The sequence below is a fragment of the Caretta caretta genome, chromosome 17 (genome assembly GCF_965140235.1).
Source record: "Caretta caretta isolate rCarCar2 chromosome 17, rCarCar1.hap1, whole genome shotgun sequence".
Taxonomy (NCBI): domain Eukaryota; kingdom Metazoa; phylum Chordata; order Testudines; family Cheloniidae; genus Caretta; species Caretta caretta.
In genome coordinates, this window is record NC_134222.1 from 14,203,166 (window position 1) to 14,224,188 (window position 21,023).

The window sequence follows — 21,023 nt, forward strand, 5'->3', positions numbered from 1 at the left end:
AGGTACTTGCAATCTTTTAAGAAACTAACATAGCTTAGAAATTAGAGACTACGCTGATTCACCCAGTTATGTCTCCTAAAGATATAGCTTGCATGAGAACACAGAAAACATATCTGATGAAGTGGGTTTTAGCCCACGAAAGCTTATGCGCAAATAAATTTGTTAGTCTCTAAGGTGCCACAAGGACTCCCCGTTGTTTTTTCTGATACAGACTAACACGGCTACCCCTCTGAAACCTGTCACAGAAAAGATAGGTAAGTAGCTCTCTACTTTTGCTAACTTCAAGAATCATTGTTCTCTATTATATTTTTATTTGTATTTCCAAGTATGTCAGTGCCCGAAAGGTAACAAAAGAATGACAGCTATTCCTACCATTTAGCTGCCTGTAGACTATATCTTCTAGAAGGGAGAGCCTTTTCAGTACTGCATCCTGGATAGGGCTGATGCCATGGGCTGTCAAGTTGGCCACTTCTGCCCTGGGATGAATTTCATGGAAGGAATCCCCGCTCTTGACGGTGATGGGTCTACACTTGGCCAGAAAGAGGACAAAGCCAGCCACTGCAATCAAGTTCAACACCAACAGAACTTTGACTCGCCTCAAAGAAGCCATCAAACTCCCAGTGTGGCCGCTTCTGCTGCTGCTTAGCAAATGAGGGGTGGCGTGTGGGGAGGCGCCTGGCTGGAGATGCAAAGGTGGCTTGGGATGGGAGGTGGCTGCAGGTGAGAGCACATCCCACGTCCCCGGGAGCTGTGGTCTCAAGCCCAAGCAGGGAGCGTGCAGGACAAGCGGCAGCCGCAAAGATGGGTGGTACGGAAAGGTGCCGGCTCAGGAAGGCTTCCTAGTGCCCCGCAGGTGCAGAAGAGATGGAGAGAACCGTCCGGGTGCGGCAGCCGCGGCGCCCGGAGGGGAAATGCCCCCGGGATGGGGAAGCCAGAGCCGCAACTCCTGGACCCCTTGAATGCGTCCTGCGCCTGCTGCCCCCCGTTATTCCGCACAGCTCAGACTCCCAGCGCCGGCCAGCTTCCCGTGGACGGGCTGGGCTCCAGGAGCCGATCCCCGCAGGGCTGGCACAGGGCGTCCTGCATACCGAGCGGCAACTCCGGAATGAAGGTGGCTTGCGAACGAAGGGGCGAAATGTCACAGGCTTGGGTCCCCCCGTCCCCTTTAAGTCGTTCGCTCGCTCAATCCAGGCGGAAGGTAAACCCAGCCCCGCTCCATCCTCCCCACTGTATCCCTGCAGCCGCAGCCGGGGAGGGGCTGGGGTGGTTCCCCTCTCACTCGGTGCACGGCGGACCTAGGGTCCCTCCCGGCCCCGCAGCAAGTCAGCCACCATCCTACGCCTCCTCCCCGCACCGTCATCCGGCTGCTCCGGGCTCGGGAGTCGCAGCTGCCGCCGCTGCAAGGCGAGAGGGAGGGCGGGAGGGAGGGACGGACGCTGCGGCAAAGGCGCCCCCCCCCCGGGCCAACCCCAGCCTCGCCCCCCCTAAGCGGGGCGCGCGGGCCAGGTGGGGCCCCCCCGAGCCCGGCGGCGCGCGCGGGGCGGGCTCGGGAGCATCCTCCCCCGGCGCGCGAAGCCCGGGCGAGGGCGGCTGCGCTCCCTCCGGTCCCAGGCAGGCGCCGGCGCCGGGGCCGGGGCCGGGGGCAGCGGCTCGCTCTCGCCTCTGGGCTTCCCGGGCTGGGGGCGCCTGAGCGGAGGAGACCATCCCCGCCTGTGTGCCTGAAGCCCCGCGGCCTGCCCGGGGAAGGGTTGGAGGGAAAATCTGGGCTGGAGAAAGGGGATGTGTTGCCGGTTGGTACGATATTGGCGAGGGGGAGGCTGCTGGGTGGAAAATAAGGGAGCGGGTCCGACTGTCTGTCTGGTCTGTGTGTCCCTCCGGCTGGTGGCAGAGTTAGCACCCACATCTTTTTTTTTTTTTTTTTTTGAAATAAATTATTGCCCTGCCCGTGTCTCCCCCGGTACAAAAATACATGGGGAGAGAAGAGCAAAGTCAGGGAAACTAAGTCACAGCTCAGGCTCCTCCAAAGCAACACTTAGAGAGGGACATTTCATCTAGCCAAGGTATCAGAAGTGACTCTAGTTCTGCAGTCAGCCCAGCCCCGGAGTCCGTCCTTCTTCAGTTCGCTTTGTTTTTCCCAGCATTAGACCTTTGCATTTTCTTTTAAGGCACAGTTAAATTGGGGGACTCCCCTTCCTTTCTTAAAAATAATCTGCAGAGTGCCGGGCACTGGAGACTTAGATTTGGCTTTAAAACTACAAACAGCAGCACAGGCAGCAAAGTCAGTCAAACGCAGAGCATATATCTGAATAAAAACACTGCAAAAATATTGTTCAAAAACAGGCAAACCAAATGAATACATGTTCAAAATATATACAGGCCAGATCCTCAATTGGTGTAGCTCCATTGAAATCAACAGATCTACACTTATTCAGAACAATTCAGCGTTGGGCCCATATAGAGAAAACTCTGAGTTCATGCATTTTATCTTTACATGGAGGCAGACCTGAAGGTATTTTTCCAGTTTCTTTCTTTTTTTTTTTAAACAGACATTATTAGTTATAGAGATGAGAAACTTTCCCAGTCTGATGCAGAGTGACCAAAAGCCCCCTTTCCCCTCCTTAAATTGTCCTAATTAGAAACAAGTGACCATAACATTCTGATTCTCATAATAATAAAAATCACCTTGGATTAACATAACAGACAATTATATAATATCAATATAATGATATGTATTGAGAGAAGGGGAAAACCAATCACATGCGTACACACAAACATAACTTTTTTTTAAACACACACACACACACACACAGGCTTTCTGTGTTTTGTTAATCTGATGACCCTTAATCCAGATCTGGAGAGGGTTGTTCAATCTTCAGATCTCCATGTTTCTGCTTCAGAACAGGAGGATGGACTAGACCACCTCTTGAGGCCCATGCCAGTCCTACGTTTTTATGATGTCATGTTCATTCAGTCATTAACCTTTCTGGTGGAAAGCCAGGAAGGGTATCAACTGGAATAATGGATTGAGTGATAGTGACCGCTAGTCACTAGCTGGAGACCACCGTGGCACTCAACCCTCTTCAGAGTGGAAGTCACTGGGATGGGTTTGAAATAAATATCTAGAGGATGGGGGTGAGGGGTTAATGGAATGGTAAAATTCTTCCAGTATAAAACTCCATAAGTCGTATTTCAATGCCTATAATATTTTATCCCAAAATCATGAACTCTTAAGAGGACAAATCCATATAGTTACAGCTGTCATTATTGAATAATGTGCCATTATTAAACTTTATTTTCAATGGAATCACGATATAAAAATGCAGCAGAAATTCAAATCCAGGTTGAAGCATGGTGTCAAAGTAGAGTTGGGCGGAGAGGGTTTATTTTAAAAATATTCCCCCTTCCCTGCCTCTCCATCTCCCCCCCCCCCCCAAAAAAAAAACACAAACAAAAACCTTCAAGAGATTTGACATTTCAGATGATGGGATACAAAATCTTTTGCTTCTAGATTGCTGGTTCAAATCCAGTCTAAGGTTGATAAATGACCAAACATTGCTACAATAGACTGCATGAAATGGTCCCTCCTCAAGTTTCCAGTGTTCGGGTGTCCACATTTCAAAATCCATTTCCACCATCCACAATTCCTCTATTCACCAGAAAGGCCAAGCTGTGAATGGCTGTGTTTGCCAAGAAGAATGCACTACTCCACCCTTTTCAGATAAGGACTGAAGGAGGTTGGCAAGGAAGTGTGAGAAAGTCTACATTGCATCTGCCTGTTTTTTACCTTATATGTGAAGAAACAGAAGACTTTGGTTTCCAGAGACATCAATCCAAGCACTTTCCCCCAGCAGTAAATGTACTGATTCAAAAAATAATAATTAGAGCTGCTAGAGCTGTTTACCAAAAAGAAAAGCAGCATAGCACTCAAAGCAGAGAAAATTTCCTATTCACCTGCATATTTTTAACTGCTGCTTTTTGAAAGATGGGGTTCAGTCTTGGAAAGATAGGACCCAACCCATCCTGCAAGGTCTTCATTGCACAGAACTCTCACTGAAGTAAACATACTTGCATTATATACATGTAGCAAAAGTGGAGTTTTAATTATAAAGCTCTAATAATAAAAGCTTAGATTTAAAAGAAAAAGAATGACACACAACTTATAATATGACCTTAATGCTGTTAGTGTTTTCAAAAGTAAAATGCTAATTCTTAATTTCTATTCAAATTTTCTATTTTCCTCTTACTCAAAAGCGGCTGAACCACTTTTGCTCAGTCTTTCCAGAACCACTCACTTTGGGGCAGATGCTAAGCCTGGGAAATTTCAGTCTGAAAACTTTCAGGAATAGAAAGTGACTGAAAAGCCTGGAATTAGAAAACCATTATGCAGCTTTAAGTATATCCAGTCCAAAAATACTGAGCAGCAATATGGCAGCCTCCTTCAATATGAATTACACAGGAGGACCTGGATGATTTTGTTATACAGAGAGGGACAACTGCTTCCAAATAGTCTGCTGTGAACTTTGTGATCTTGAGAGCTGCTGCATTAGCATACCTTTCCGTTAACGCCATTGTATTCCCTAGGTGAGGTGGAGGCAAGGAACATACGAGAAAATTCCACTGAAGCATACAGAAGGTGCCATATAGCATTGAAGGAGACCAGAAAAGAGGTTATGCTCTGTGGCATGGAAATCTAGAAGAAAAATACCAGGTGCACACACACACAGGCTACCTTAAGTGTGGCTAACAAACGAGCGCTCCATTAATACCGTACAATACTATAAAAGAACTGTGGGAATTCAAATCCAAATAGGGAATTTTTTAACGTATGGGGAAAATGTGAAAACATCTTCCACAACTCCACAGACGTAGGATGTTGGTTCACAGGGGGACAAGACTGAGACCAATCATAGCTTTGTTTTTCTCCCTCGGCCTATTTCCATTTTTTTTCTAGAAATTGCTGCATAAAAATGTTATAAAGCAAAGAAGAAGTGGAACAAAGGGACATTTACCATTAATGTGTGTCTCTAATGCTCTGGAAAAATTCTATTTCTGCCTAACACACTAGGGTATCAAAAGTCAATAGCAGCAATGTATAGCCTCTATATATGCTGGCCAAAATTATTATTTCCCTGTATCTGAGAAAAAAATCCACTATATCATTATTCGGTGGTTCAATTACTGATATTAAAATCTTCTAGCTCAAAGCTCTGCTCCTTGAATGCAACGAGCATGGCGACAAGAGTTTTGGCAAAGTAACTTGGCTTTCTGAGGTTATGCAGTCCTGATTCTCCTCTCACCTAATGGTTAGCAATGTGGAGGGACTCTATTGAAGTAACTGGGACAGCTGCTCTTCACTGCTCTGCTACATCTGCACCATTCAAGGTGCAAATGTTGCCCTCAAGCGAGCTGCTGGGGATTCCCTCAACATTAGGGAGTTCCCAGAAGGGATACAGCTGGTAGAGCCAGCTCCTTGCACATCCTCCCCACAGCTTCTGCAGGAAGTTTCAGGAACTGGGGAGGGGAAGGGGGCACTGAGGAATAGGCCAGAGCATTCTCTACTCCAGTTGGTGAACAATCCCTTGGGGGCCATTGTCATCTTGCTCAGGTTGCAACAGCCTCCAGTCTGCTCTAACCTGGTCTCAGGGCTGAGGAGAGAATAAGGGTATTATAACTGGCTCCCTGGACATACATTGGACCCAGCAGTGTAAAGCTAGTGTAAGCGAAAGGACAGTTAGGTCTTTTATATATCAATCCACTTGGCCTGCATTACTTAACTTTGACTTTAAAACCTCTCACAAAAGCCATTATAACAGAAGAAAAATAGCAGCAGAAATAAAGTCTTCAAATCACCCTCCAAAACTCAAAGTACAAGTTCTGCCTGGATGATTGGTTTAGTGCAATTAATTTTTTTTTTTTTTTTTTACTTCAGGGGTGCATTAGCTTTAGTTGATGTTCACGATTTGTCCCTCTCTAACACTGCCATGAGACTCTTGAGGATTCCTTATTACTGTTTAAATGTAGTTCTACTTCCCTAGTGCGTGCAGCCATTGGGGAAAGGATCTCTCCCCCAACAGTTCTGGAGAATTCAAATTTCCCCCGCCATCTGTGGATTTTTTTTTTTAATTTATTGGACTCAGAATTCAGTCCTAAAAGGTGTGACACTTCTACAAGATGTCAAGTCTGCTCAACTTCCACCAAAACCACTGGGATTTGAAGGCACAAAGTAGTTTGCAGGGCAAGATGGTTATAATCATAGAATCATAGAATCATAGAATATCAGGGTTGGAAGGGACCCCAGAAGGTCATCTAGTCCAACCCCCTGCTCAAAGCAGGACCAATTCCCAGTTAAATCATCCCAGCCAGGGCTTTGTCAAGCCTGACCTTAAAAACCTCTAAGGAAGGAGATTCTACCACCTCCCTAGGTAACGCATTCCAGTGTTTCACCACCATCTGATGAAGTGAGCTGTAGCTCACGAAAGCTCATGCTCAAATAAATTCTTTTTGCGAATACAGACTAACACGGCTGTTCCTCTGACACCCTCTTAGTGAAAAAGTTTTTCCTAATATCCAATCTAAACCTCCCCCACTGCAACTTGAGACCATTACTCCTCGTTCTGTCATCTGCTACCATTGAGAACAGTCTAGAGCCATCCTCTTTGGAACCCCCTTTCAGGTAGTTGAAAGCAGCTATCAAATCCCCCCTCATTCTTCTCTTCTGCAGGCTAAACAATCCCAGCTCCCTCAGCCTCTCCTCATAACTCATGTGTTCCAGTCCCCTAATCATTTTTGTTGCCCTTCGCTGGACTCTCTCCAATTTATCCACATCCTTCTTGAAGTGTGGGGCCCAAAACTGGACACAGTACTCCAGATGAGGCCTCACCAATGTCGAATAGAGGGGAACGATCACGTCCCTCGATTTGCTCTCTATGCCCCTACTTATACATCCCAAAATGCCATTGGCCTTCTTGGCAACAAGGGCACACTGCTGACTCATATCCAGCTTCTCGTCCACTGTCACCCCTAGGTCCTTTTCCGCAGAACTGCTGCCTAGCCATTCGATCCCTAGTCTGTAGCGGTGCATTGGGTTCTTCCGTCCTAAGTGCAGGACCCTGCACTTATCCTTATTGAACCTCATCAGATTTCTTTTGGCCCAATCCTCCAATTTGTCTAGGTCTTTCTGTATCCTATCCCTCCCCTCCAGCGTATCTACCACTCCTCCCAGTTTAGTATCATCCGCAAATTTGCTGAGAGTGCAATCCACACCATCCTCCAGATCATTTATGAAGATATTGAACAAAACCGGCCCCAGGACCGACCCTTGGGGTACTCCACTTGATACCGGCTGCCAACTAGATATGGAGCCATTTATCACTACCCGTTGAGCCCGACAATCTAGCCAGCTTTCTACCCACCTTGTAGTGCATTTATCCAGCCCATACTTCCTTAACTTGCTGACAAGAATACTGTGGGAGACCGTGTCAAAAGCTTTGCTAAAGTCAAGAAACATTATAGTCAAGAAATTATACCCCTTGCATAACCTACAGAGTTATGCAGCAATGTGGCTTTGTGGGTGTCAAGCTTTTCTTGTTGCACATACAGTAGACAGTTTCAAAACTTGTTTTCAAACAATAATTCAAATTGGGAGATTCATCAGAACTGGCTCTTTCCCATGAACAGTTTCAGCTTATCAGCATTTTCCTATGAAAAATTGTTAAATTCTTGACCAGCTCTAATTATACACTGATAATGTAACATGTCTGCTTCTTATTCTAGCTGGAACACTGACACGGAGAGCAGCAAAAGAAAAAGTTAAATTTTGGGTCAGTGTTAGCAAAGTTCTCACTGTTTCTAAATGGGTTCGTCCATCCCTTATCTGAGCGAAGCCTCTTCAAATCTTTCGAAGAAACCACAGAAGTGCTGATCCCTATAGATATTGGTAGAAGTACGTGAAACTTCTGTTTTAGTTTCTCAACCTAAAAGCAGAATGCAAAACATTGTCCATATTCCAGCCCATTTCACAAATGTGTCATAATTTGATGAGCAGCTCACGGTCACATGCTCTAGTTAAAATTTAATAAAATGTGAATAGAACGCTTGTAGCATGGAAACAAAATGAACCCCCAAAGCTTTAAAGACTTAGCTGTAAGTAATATTTCTTTCTTGCTGTACCTGCTACTGTGGAGAGAGAAAACTGGAAGGCTGGAACTCAGGGATTTACTCTCGGGTGTTAAATACCTGCACAAGTTAGTGGCAAAAGACTTCAGAAAGGGAAAACTTTAATATGGCTTTCTTTAAAGTCCAGTCTTGCAAGTTGTTTAGTTCTCACACAGGATTGGGCCTCAACGGGACAAAGGAAACCAAAGTTTCAAATTTGTTGAGAATGTCGTGCTTTGACTTTTTGAAACAAAAAATTTCATTTGTCTGTTCAAAACATTTCATTTTGAAATTCTAGTCCATTTCAACTTAACAAAAAGTATAAAATAGTATGAAAATGTGACAATCAAAACAAAATGTTTTAAAATGATCTTTAAGGAAATATTTAGGGTGGCCCAGTCCAAAAATATTTTTGGTTTACTCATTCATGAACATTTTCAAGATTTTGACTTTTCATCATGATCGGGATGGGGGGAAAAATGTTTGAAATCTCAAAAATTCTCACATGACAGGAAAACCATTTCCCATCCAGCTCTACAGATTGTACCACGCCTCCATTAGCATAGTATCTAATCACCTCACAGTCCTCAATGTAGTTGTCCTGACGACACCCCTGTGAGGTGGAAGAAGTGCTAAGTATGCCCATTTTACAGATTGGGAATTGAGAGACAGAGAGACTAAGTGACTTGCCCAAGGTCAAACAGGAAATGTGTGACAGAGCAGGGAACTGAATCTATGTCTCCCTAGTTCCAAGCTACCACCTTAACCACTGGAGCATCCCTCTTCTCTTCACAACAATATCTCCAGGCCAACAGAAAACAAGGCAATCCAGAACCTCATGAAAACTAATTCTCCTGAGAGTTCTGGTCTAAGAATCCAATCCTGCTCCTTTTGAGGCTAATGGCAAAATTCCCTTTAATCTGACTTTCAGCAGAGTCAGAGATCTGATAGTGCAGAGTATAATCAAACCTGTCACTACGGACCTAATCCTGCCCTCCCTGATGTCACTGGGAGTTCGGCCCCTGTTTCAGTGGGACTAGGGTCAGACCTCAGCTAAAATGGAGTTATGGGACACAGCATTGTCCCCTTATCATGGCAGCAATATGGAATTGTTAATACTTTTGTAGTGCCTATAAAACCACTCCAGCACCTGCAGAATTAAATCCTTTCTGGTAAGAAAAGCTGTTTACTGGGCTCAGAGGTGGTTTCTTGATACTGCAGCCAACAGTCAAGTTTTACAATGTTTTTCCACCATTTACCCTCTCGTAAGCAGTCGGGTGTGGCACAAGGGGATTCCACAGGGCCTGGGGAGAGAAATCATATCCCGCAGGTGCAGATTAGCAGAGCTACTCCACGACCAGTAATGCAGCTTTGAGTCCCTGCCACTCTTGTGTACCAATTCTGCAGGGTCAATGAGTAATGGGTCCACATAATCACAGACCCCCTGGCCCTAGCTGTTGGGGCTGAGCATTGAGCTCTCGGTGACATGGGTTCCTCAGTGTGCAGGTGATGTACACCCACTATGCAGCACGCTCCAGTGCAGACAGTGGAATTTCACTGGTCCCACTGCAGCTGGGGCCATTTGATACTATGCTGTGGGGAGAGGCGAGTGGGGAGACATTGCAAATCTTCCGCTTTGAGTGGGAGCATTCAATACAACGCAGTGGGAAAGAGACAGGGAGTAGGCATCGTTCTTCTGTGGACGCAAATATGAAAGAAAACAGATACTTAATTCTGCCTTCTTATCTACTAAAGCCCTCCATATGTTATTGCCTAAGATATGAAGGGAATAATTTTCAGATTGGCAGCTGTTAAATAGGGTTGCTAAGTATTTTTAAACTAATTTTATAGGCTGGAATTGTGAATAACCTGTTTCTATATTTTTTTTAATGAGATCCTTTAGAAGATAATTAAAGGATCTTTTGCCCTGCATTTGTGCTTAAGCTATGCTATAGTAATGCTAGGGCAGTTTTTACCCTACTGTGATGCTGAATGTTAGTTGACTATCTGTAAGTAATAAATCATTTTAACCCTACAAACTTAAGCCCTCCCAATAAAAAGTTACCATAAATTGCAACAACCAGTAATCCAATACTAGTCTGCTGGTGCAACTGCGTTATTCTAATTTCATCTCAATGAGAGCTACAAAGAAACTTCCTGTTTCAGGCTTTAAAGAGGCTTCTTATACAAATTTCAAGAAACCTGCATTCCAGCAAGAAATACTTCAAAGCAGTTCCTAATATTTAGAGGCGCAAGTAGGTCAAGAAAAAGAAATATGTTTGTTTACGTTCGATTAAAGAGTTGCATGTCCTCGTCATGTAGTATGTTCATGTGCACACATGTAGGAGACAGACAGATACGTACGCCTCTGCAATGTTTCTGTACATGGAGTGACAGTGGCCTACCAGTTAGAGCATCAAACTGGGTTCTATTCCTAACTCTGACACAGTTTTCTTGTGTAACCTTGAGCAACTCATATTTTCAGGTGTTCAGGTCAGATTACCAAGTATACAGCGCCTACATCTGGGGACAGATTTTCAAAGGAGCTCATATCCCAGTATGCACCCCCAACATGCTAAGCTGTTTTGAAAATCTGGCCACTTATTTTGGTGCTTAGAAGGGAGCTGAGCTCTTTTGCAGACCTGGCCCCAGTTGTGTGCTGAGCTTTTCTCTCTCTATTGCCACTTTCTCATCTTTAAGCAGCCTTGCAAAGCACTAGCTGAAGAAGGTAGTTTGTGCCTGCAGGACCTGGTATGGATGGAGGGACTTTCCTTAGAGTAGTTCCTCAGAGTGGTGATGAATATCTGCTTTTGATCACCAGGTGTTCTCTTGACTGTGGAGCGAAGTCCTGCCACTCTCTTCTGTTTAATGAAATTATTGGGAGAAATTAAAAGATGATACAGGGAACACCATGACCAGTATGCAGATGTCTCTCAACTCCAAGTCTCCTTTTCTTCTGCCCCTTACACTGCTGTCAGCAGGTTTATTCAAAACCTAGAAGCAACTGAAAACTTGGGTGAAAGCCAGCTGGCTACAACTCAATCTGGTCAAGACTCTGGTGAACCTGGTCCCTGGAGGGTAGGGGGCCGTGCTTTCCAGAATCTGGCAAAATCTGTGACTTGCTCCATGAAATGAGGGTTTATGCCCAACTACCAATATAATCACATCCACAGACCTTCCTAGCTTTTCATCTGAATTGCTGCAGCAGGTCTGAGCACAGACAAATTGTAAAAGCAACACCCAAGCCACACATCTGTGCTCCACTCGCCAGAGCAAGTGCCAATCAGACTGCTAGCTGAAACTCAGTATACACAACGCTCTAAATGGACTAGGCCCAAATTGATGAAACAGTTGTTACGCCTTTGGCCAGGTAACTGCAAAATGCTGCTTCACTATTTCTGACCTACTATAAAATATAAGCTTATTTAGAGTGCTGGAGCATGCTGTCCCAACGGTGAAGCTCACAGGATGTGCAGGCAAGGCATTATGGGTACTAGACCCTGGCCTGCCTCTGGAATATTTTTCCTTCATAAATATGGGACTTGTATCCTCTTTTGGGACTCCAGCTTCTAGAGACCTAGACAAATATTTGGGCAGGAATAATTCCTTCTAGTTGAGGGCAGCCAGCCAGTACATTACATCAGCCAATGCTGCACATAAAGTCTATCCCCCATTATCATAGCATCTAATTTTTGATTAGACCACACAATTACCTCACAATTTTGTATTTATCCCCATAACACCGCTGAGAGGTAGGGAAGTGCTATTGTCCCTATTTTTACAGCTGAAGGACCGGACGCACAGAGAGATTAAGAGCCTTGCTCAAGATCACACCTTAAGTCTGTGACAAAGAAGGGATTTGAACGTGGGTCTTCTAAGTCCCAGACTAGCACCCTAAACCTCTCTCGCTGTCTTCCCCCAACCCCCCTTCTCACACACACACACCCCTACCATCCTGTTCAATAAAGAACCAGAGAAGAGCAAAACAACAACAAAAAGGGTTCATTCTGACAGCCATTAAAAAAAAAAGTACACTAAATGCAAGTCTATGAAAATGCATCAACATATCCGTCATTTCTCCTGGCACTGCTGTGATTTCTAGTGTCATGTCCACGTTTTCTCCCAGTCCCCATGAGTGGATTCTACTTACGCACAGATGACCCCGACACCACCCTCACTGTTAATCATGTTATACTCAAACGCCTCTAGGAGACTAGTCCTGAAAAGCTGGGGTCTTTTGGCTTGTTGTGGAGGAAGGATTTCTCACCCACAGTCAGTATTTGCTTGCTAACAACGCCATTCTTGGAAGAACCTTGCACTGTCAGATGGAAACACTGCTGTGCTGTGTGTTCTTCTTTCCTTAACTGCCTTTTTAGCATTTTAAAAACACGATATACTCAGGAAAGCTTGTAAAACTCCCCATACATAAAGTTTATTCCTCTACAGGGTTAATTGCCGAATACCTCCTGGAACTATGGATAAGTAACTAATCTTCAATCCATCACCAGCAGCCACTGACACGTTTTTAAAAAGCTAATTATTACCTTTTCAACCAAAAGCAACACAGAATTTGATTTGGGGGAAGGCACTACAAAATACTGAAACTGTTTGGCAACCGTACCTGGTAAGCAGGTGGAAGAGCTGGAAGAGACTGGTACCTATTTCGTTCTGCTATATAAAGTCTCTGAAATCTTCATATACAAAAAATGTACTTCAAACAGACACTTTGAAAAATGGCTGAACAAGTCAAACAATATGGATTTGCTGGAAAAAAATTCCCCTTTGTTATATAGCACGGGTATTTGAGGGCAGGTGGTAAATATATATTTAAAATAATAAATGATAACGATCCTTTGCATTTACACAGTGCACTGCATCTTCAAAGAGCATAAGAAACATTAACTAATTAATTCTCAGACATAAGGATTATTATTTCCATGTTACAGAAGCACCTATATTAACCCTTAGAATGCTGGGCAGTCAAATCTGCTGCTGCTTTACAGGCTGGCTTATAAGGCTGCTGTAGTAGGAAGGATGTATATGGATGCTGGAAGGAGAGTCCAGCTCAGGATTCCAGTGAGAAGCCAGTCCTGGCTTACCTTGCTGGATATTTCCATCTTCCCTTCTTCTTCCTGCAAGTCTTGCCCCACCCTTCTCAGCTGTCGGGGAAGGTCAAGCTAGGAGTGGACAGAACAGACTGAAGCCTCAACTTCTGGGCATGAGGAATTCTTGCTAGGTACAGAGGCCAGGCAGCTGGGGAGGTAAGGCAGGTGTGGAACGTGAGGCTGACATCTCAGAGGGAAGGGGGTTCTTTCTAATGTTTTCCATGAGGGAAAGGGGGTAGCATGCTCAGACTTAGCTTTCAAATAATTTTTCCCAAGGCCACAGAGGGAGATACTGCAACAGTCATGAGCAGAACTCAGAAGAAGTTCCCGGCTCCTAAGCCTGTGCTCAGACCACTCTTCTCGCTCCAGCGGTAGTCCCAGAGCTGCAATGAGCTAGGACTGGTGAAAATCATCAGCAGGCCCGAGTCGGAGCATTGTCAGTGACCGCATTCCTGTGTGGGTTTATTTTTGGCTTGTGCAGCACATTTGCATTCTCAGCCTCAAGTGGCTACTGCAGAAGGGACAATATTTGTGGGAAAACATATTTTTGGTATTTTGCAAGGAGGCAGCCAAGTATGTGCAAAAAAAATACATTTTTACTGCAAAAATGAGCTCATCCCTACTGCCTTATGCAGGGGGCAGGAGGATGCATGGATAATTAACAGGAGTGATTGCTCATCTTGTGCTGCTGCACCTGCAAGTTTGGGGGCATGAAAATTAACAGTTCGGCGGTGCCGCTCTGATTACAAATGCGCGCGCGCACACACAGTTTGAGCCTGAGCACTGAGCCGCTTGTAAAGTCAGCGACCAGCATCGCCCTTGTGCTCGTGTAAGCTGTGGCTGATTTTACAAGGCAGGAAGCAACATGCACCTGTTTATCAGAGAGCAGGACCAAACTAAGTGCTTTAGTTTACAACGTACCTCCATTTTCAGCAGTGTGTGTTTACGTTCCTATTCATACTATCTGACATGGTGGGGTAGGGATCCAGGCATCAGGCTGCAACAACTAGAGGCAAATCCCAACAGCCGGACTAATTCAAAATTACTGCCAAAGCTGCAGCCACAGCGGGTCTCTGGGACGTAGGAACCAATGATAACATAATGTTTACTGCTCAAGTGCTGCATTGTGTGGAGTATGACCTGCTTTCTGCTGGCTGTATGCTCTCTGGGGACAATAATTTGTGGCCAGGGAGACATCTCCTTTGTCACGGCTCTGGCAGGAAAGGAATTGTGGGTTCTTTTCTGCTCCTCTTGTTTAGAAGCAAATCTCCCTTCGCTTTTTCCTACAGTTGTCTCCAGGAACGTGTACCAATTTTGGACAAAGTTCTTCTCTTCTCTTCAGCCCTCTGCAGGTCCCAGCTCCCATGCTTTCTCAAGGTGAAAGGTGTTTGGTGCAGGGAGGAACAAAGGAATTGCCACCATGAATCAGACCAATAGAACATCTAGTCCAGTACCCAGCTTCTGAGGGTGACTAGATGCTTCAGAGGAAGGTGCAAGAATTCTCAAAGTAGACATTTATGGAACATCTTGCAGATAGAGAAAATTTCATTCTAAGGATATCACTCAAGAACTGTTAGACAAAACACTCGTCAGGGATGATCTTAATGGATACTGCTTCAGCATGGGGGACACAGACTAGATGACCACTTGAGGTCCATTCCAACCCTACATTTCTATGCTGTACCTGTTGGTTTATCCCCTGAGATAAGGTTACACACTGAATCCTGAGCCTTGCACATGGGTTCCCATATATAAATGTCCCTTCCAGCAGAGTCATATGACTCAACCCTTCATCGGCAGATACACTAAATTCCATAGAGTTTACAGTCTCTTTTGGGGGAGACTTGAAAAACAAAGGGCCAGCCTGCTCTTTGTGGGCATTAAACAGTACATGACACTTCATGAGTGGAGGGATTTGATCCACTGCTTTTGCCCAAATATTTTACCATCGTTCACTCGTGTACAGTTTGCTGACCACTGCTGGCCACCCTCTATAGAACTTTAGTGATGCTCTATGTACATAGTTTGCAAAACACTGCAGGAGCCTTTTGTGTCCAATATGCTGTATAAGAGTGAAATATGGTTACGTATTTTACATGAACTTTCACAAAAAGTGACACTATATATTTGAGTTATTTCTGTAGATGCAATAATCCATACTGTGCAATATGGATTCAAGCACTATAAAAATCAGGAAAGTTCAAATGCTATGATGTACGTTCAATATGGACTTTAATTACATATAAAAAATTAAAAGAATGTTATGGTTGCAAAGTCAAGCTTTCAAAACTTCGGTAATGCCTGAATTAAGGTTGCCTGAGCAACTTTAATTTGGCCCACTTGTATGTATGCATAATGATACAGACTTTACTTACAATGATCTCATTTCTTCCCCCACAGGACCTCTGCTGGATAATGGATAATGCTTTGGGAATTAATGAGGGTTGTGTAGCAACTGAAGATGTTGTGTGTTGTCTGCAGGATCCCTGCCTCACTGACCTCCTTTGTCAAGCATTTTGCGATCCACTGATGAAATTCACTATATAAGAACCGGGGATTATTACTATCATTATTATTTGTTACAGAAGTTGGATGGTGTGTAATGAATCAATCAGGGAACATCCACCTAACATTCAGGCTAAGAGTGATCTGGAGGGTTCTAGATACAGACTGGGAACACCGTAAAGAGAGCTGGGAAATAGAGCAACAGGGTACAATAGGATTGTGTTGTAGCAGGATACAGATTAGGGAACTTTCTGAAACACGGTGTGATGATTTTGCTATCTTTTATACAAGTGTATATCTGGAGTAACTGTATTAATTTCAATGGAGTTACTCCAGATTTCCTTTGGTGCAAAAAATAGAATTTGCACTCCAATATGCAGTTCTTGGAACATTGCTCTGCTGTACGTTGATCAGCTTAGGCAATGTACGATACCAGAACTAAAGCCAGTATATATAATGGTGAAAGGACTGCAAGAGTTTCACCAGGAATTTTAGATCTAGTCAGAAATAGGTTATACTGATACAAAATTTATGCCTGTGGCATCCCTACATTCAGCAGTGCATAAGCAATACAGAGCTGGTTCATTCTAATGTCGCTGTCACGGCATTTTAAATGTTACAGAACAGGAGGTATTTGAATTAAGGAGGAGACAAGCTCTACGAAATTTTAATTCAACCCACAGATGTCTAGTAAATAAGCACTCAAACATCAGCAGCCTGGGAGACTGAAGAGATTCTAACAGTAACTTTGCCAACCATTTTGCCATCATTGGTAAATATTCTATCCCCAGAGTACACACCGAAAAGCTGTAAGGTTAAGCTGTTTAAACATAACTTGTATTATACAGCGATGTACTTGGGGAAACAGAACGCTGTGTGGTTGTTTCAGTTGATATTCTCCAAAGCTACTACAGATCATTTAAATTTACCAAACGTACAGTTCCTCGTTCTAGTAGTCGAACACAGAACAATCTACTTCTGAAAGGCAGACGAGTGATTCTTTGCTATCTATTTGGCCTTCTCTAGCTCCAGTTCATTGGGTTAAACCTTTAAGCCCCTTTTTACACCATCTGCACATAACCATGGAGAAAGGCGGGCACATGTGTAAGCACAGACAGAGAATTAGATACACAACAGATTTAAAATGGATACAGATCTGAGCACGCACGTACGCCTGACACACCCTGCTTGTGCACACACGTGGGTGAAAAGTGGATTTCAAACTGTCCATTTGCAATTTCCACAAGAAAAATTGTGGGGGTTGATTTCTTTCTGCCTGGTCAAATTTAGATAAAGGAAAGCACTGACTAAGTCATTTTGGAAATTGTGTTTGTGTATAAATTAAAGCAGAAAAGCCTCTATTCACTCAGTTTTGCCACTAAGCTGCCTGTAGCAGGGGTTGCATTAGATGAAGAAGGGACCACAGGCAGGATCAGCAGGCAATGCTCAATGAAGACAAATTATGAAAGTACACAGAAATATACTAGCTATTGCTTTCTGAACCACAGAGATTAATAGGATTTAGATCAATACAGACAGACCATTCTTGATTCTGGCAAAGGTTTTTAAGTAAAATTATCAAGCACAGCAGCAAGGATGTCCTTTTACAGCTACTTGTTGGAACTCTTAGGCGCTGGGTCCTGAGTGCTGCTCACTGTGGATGAATCTAAACACCCACACAGAGCCCCATGAAAGTAATTGGGAGTCCACCCACAAGAAAGAACTTGCAGAAATGGGGCTTTAGACCCCGATCCTGCAAACAGTTTTGCATGTGCCTAAAATTAGGCATATGAATCGTCCTAGGGAAGTCAATGGGCCTATTCACGTTAAGCATGTGCGTAAGTGTTTGGAGGAGCGCGGTAATGGAGATTTTATCTCCATACCAATGCCATTTAAGCCTTTTACTGGAGATGGGAAAATCATTCAAAGAGAACAAATTATTCAATGGATTTAGCCCTTTTTTCTGTTCATGAATTGCTTGTAAATATGTTGATTTCACTTATTTGATATTCTCTATAATTCAGTGGATATTTGGGGACACAAATTGCAGCCTGGATTGCTCACTAAAGGTGAAATTTGCTCCTTGCAAAGCGCCAGCACAAGACCTATGCACCATTCAAGTCACGTTTAAGCCCTACATTTAAAGTTTCACCCCAATTGCTCACTAAATTGAATCCTGCCAGTTCTAAATATTTGCAATTCGATGTCTGAGTTGTCGAACTGGCCACCGATGTCACCAGGTATTATTTCTGCTGGCTTACTGAATGATCCAGCAGCTCTAAATCACGATTGAGTCACAAGGCAAACTCTGTTTTGTGATTACATGAATTTCAGTTTGGGGATAAATTACTTGGGTAATTTACACCCATTTATAAATAGATCATAAAGTCTAAAGGACTGCCTTCCTCTGTAGCATAGGGCACGGGTCACTTGCTGGAGGATTCTCTGCTCATTGAAGTCTTTAAACCACAATTTGAGGACTTCAATAGCTCAGACGTAGGTGAGAGGTTTTTCGCAGGTGTGGGTGGGTGAGATTCTGTGGCCTGCGTTGTGCAGGAGGTCAGACTAGATGATCATAATGGTCCCTTCTGACCTTAATATCTATGAATCTATAATAAATCGTTAATTGTTTTAAAGTCCAACAGGTTTACGGGTCACTTATAACTCTAATATCTTCTTTTTTTTGCTTACAACACATACTACTCATGTCCGTAACATGCTTATAACATCTATTAACGCTTTATCAACCATTTGTAAATTGAACCTTAATATAAAGTGTGACTATTAGTTTTCTGTGAACTTTCATACAAACAAATCTGCACTGAAGTGAATATCCACGAAAAGTGAATAAAAGAGGAGAAAACATGGATAATATAGCAGGTCTAACATTTCTTTCCCTGCCTTCCTGCCTCTGAACAAGATTACATCATGATCCAGTTTTGCAAGACAGCAAAACTTGGCATTTTAACCTATTGTTACAATTTAGGTTAGGTAGGAAAATAATGATATTTCAGCTACGTTCAGAAAAAGGCGGGAAGGTTTGTGGGCAGATGTGTTGGCTCTTGCTCTAGGGGTAGCTTTAATCACTAGGGAGCATGGTCAGGCAACTAAGCTTGTTGATGTGTTATTGCCATATGAAACAAGGAGCTTTCATCATTCCTTTAAAGAGCTGCTTATGCTGGGGGTGGAGGGAGAGACAACTCCAGTAGCATTCTGTTTGTGAAAAAAAATACCTAGCTTACATGATCTCTATTGATCTCCCCTCGTTCTGCATCATTAAGGGCATTTGCATGAAAGCAAATCTTTTTTAGGAAGCTTGCTTGCGCCTGCTGCTTATTCCCCAATAGGGTTATCATTCTCATTTTCCCAGCAAACAAATGGCGGTGTCAAACAGAGGAGGAGGACTTCACGGGAGGGGAAGATCAGATGAAACCCATAAAATGTCCTCAATTAAAAACACCTCCCCCGAATAGTTGGTATGTAAGGAAAAGGCTGTTTAGTGGAATATTTTCCCGAGCGTTTCTTGGTAATGGTGCTCTCAAGGGAGGAAACTATTACTAGCCTGTGCATTTGCTTGGTATATAGCTGCAGATAAAAGATATATTTAAAGGGAAGATCAGAGGCCAAGAAAATTAACATCTCTCACCCTTGGCATAAGCAGTGGCCATAAAATGCAATACTTTTATGGTTTATTAGATGTAGGGGGTACAGAGTCACAATGGGAAGAAGTGTCAACCCACACATCATTTGCATTTTTATAACGCGTCAGATTCAGACATCCTTATTTAGTGAGTAGTACCTTATTCCAGGAGTAATTTCATTAACATCATGAGGCTTCTCACAGAGTAAGGTAGAGCTCAGTGTGAGTGAGGGTGTCAGACGCCAGTCCTCTATGAATACATCAAATGCAAAGCATCATTATTATGCTTAGTACCCATTATAGTGGTTTAAACTCGGCAATGTTACCCATGTTCATAAAGATATCCCTAGGATGCAACCTATATATCACAGCTAGCATCTTAAATTGATACTTATATGCATAAATGCCTATTTCACATTCCAAACTGCTATTTTGTTCACCCAAACATGGCATGAGATGTCCTGTTAAAGAAGCCAATGTTTAAACCATATTCCAAAACAACAGAGTTACAGAGAGAAACCACAGCAAGAGGAAATATTATAAGTGGCCCAGACAAGGAACAATGACGTTTTGGCAGGTATTTGAAATCAGATGATGAAGAGTTATCGAGAAGGAGAAACACAGGACAGCTGCTTCAGAAGATAGAAGCAGCAATGGAGAAAGGTCTTGCATTGACAGAGGAGAGACGGAGAATTCATATATTCAGATACACACATGCTCTTTTTTAATACTGTTGCTCACTGTCTGTAGAACAAATAAAGGTTATGTAAATAAGGAGTTTGCAATGAATCTGGAGTTCTACTAATTCAATTGATGATTATTGACTGATAAAAATCTAGCAAATTTACCCAAGTGTCAGATTTCTTTTGTCCGTTTATTACCTGGAGACCATGGCATTGAGAACAGAGGTCAAGCGGAAAATACCTTTGCCACGAACCACAACAACAGTTTTCAGCTCCCAAGAGTCTAGATGGAATTTAATTCAGACTCTCCAATTTAAACACACACCGGGGCAAAATCCTGGTCCTATTGAAGTCAATGGCAAAACTCAAACTGACTTCAATGGGGCCAGGATTTCCCACCTGATGATTTTTTATCATGTATATATATTTGTGTGAGAGAGAAACACACTACTGATTATACTGACATTTTAGGAACTGCCAACATTGTGTAGGGGCCGTGATACAGGATTAAATTTCAGTATCTACAATTAATGTTATATTCTGAAATACAGACATTTTAATGAGGTAATACACTTGGGAAACACAATATGCATTTGTGTGGATAACCAATTAGAAAGAGCAGCAGCTACCCAGCCTCCTCTATACCTCAGGCGGCATACCCATTTGCACTCTTTAATAACGGAGTATGATATTGATTGTTTTTCTTTTGATCAAGACAATTAAACCAGCAGTACATATTTATCTAGTGCACTTCGTCTCCTCCCCAGTGGGAGAATATATTTTTTTTATTTTGATTTTAAACTACCTACTTAGCACTAGGGGGCTTCATACAAATGAAACAATCTTAAGTAGTAAAGTTAATACCATCATCCTTTTAGGATTCCCAGTGCTCTTGAGAATCCAACAATCCCACCAAGTCATCAAAATAATTATAAT

The 21,023-nt window shown here is 43.3% G+C and overlaps 1 protein-coding gene and 1 long non-coding RNA gene across 2 annotated transcripts in view; one reads left to right on the plus strand and one right to left on the minus strand.

Moving 5' to 3' along the window:
• GALNT17 (polypeptide N-acetylgalactosaminyltransferase 17) overlaps positions 1-1,409 on the minus strand; it is a 293,798-nt gene extending 292,389 nt beyond the window's left edge. The window contains exon 1 of the mRNA XM_048824104.2: positions 373-1,409. Coding sequence (XP_048680061.1) covers positions 373-610 — 238 coding nt within the window. The 5' untranslated portion in view covers positions 611-1,409. The remainder of the gene's footprint in view (positions 1-372) is intronic.
• On the plus strand, positions 1,083-20,251 carry LOC125623942 (uncharacterized). Its single transcript, XR_007353158.2, has 2 exons — positions 1,083-1,198; positions 15,660-20,251. It is a non-coding gene; the product is annotated as an uncharacterized LOC125623942 (long non-coding RNA).
• The last annotated feature ends 772 nt before the right edge of the window (positions 20,252-21,023 follow it).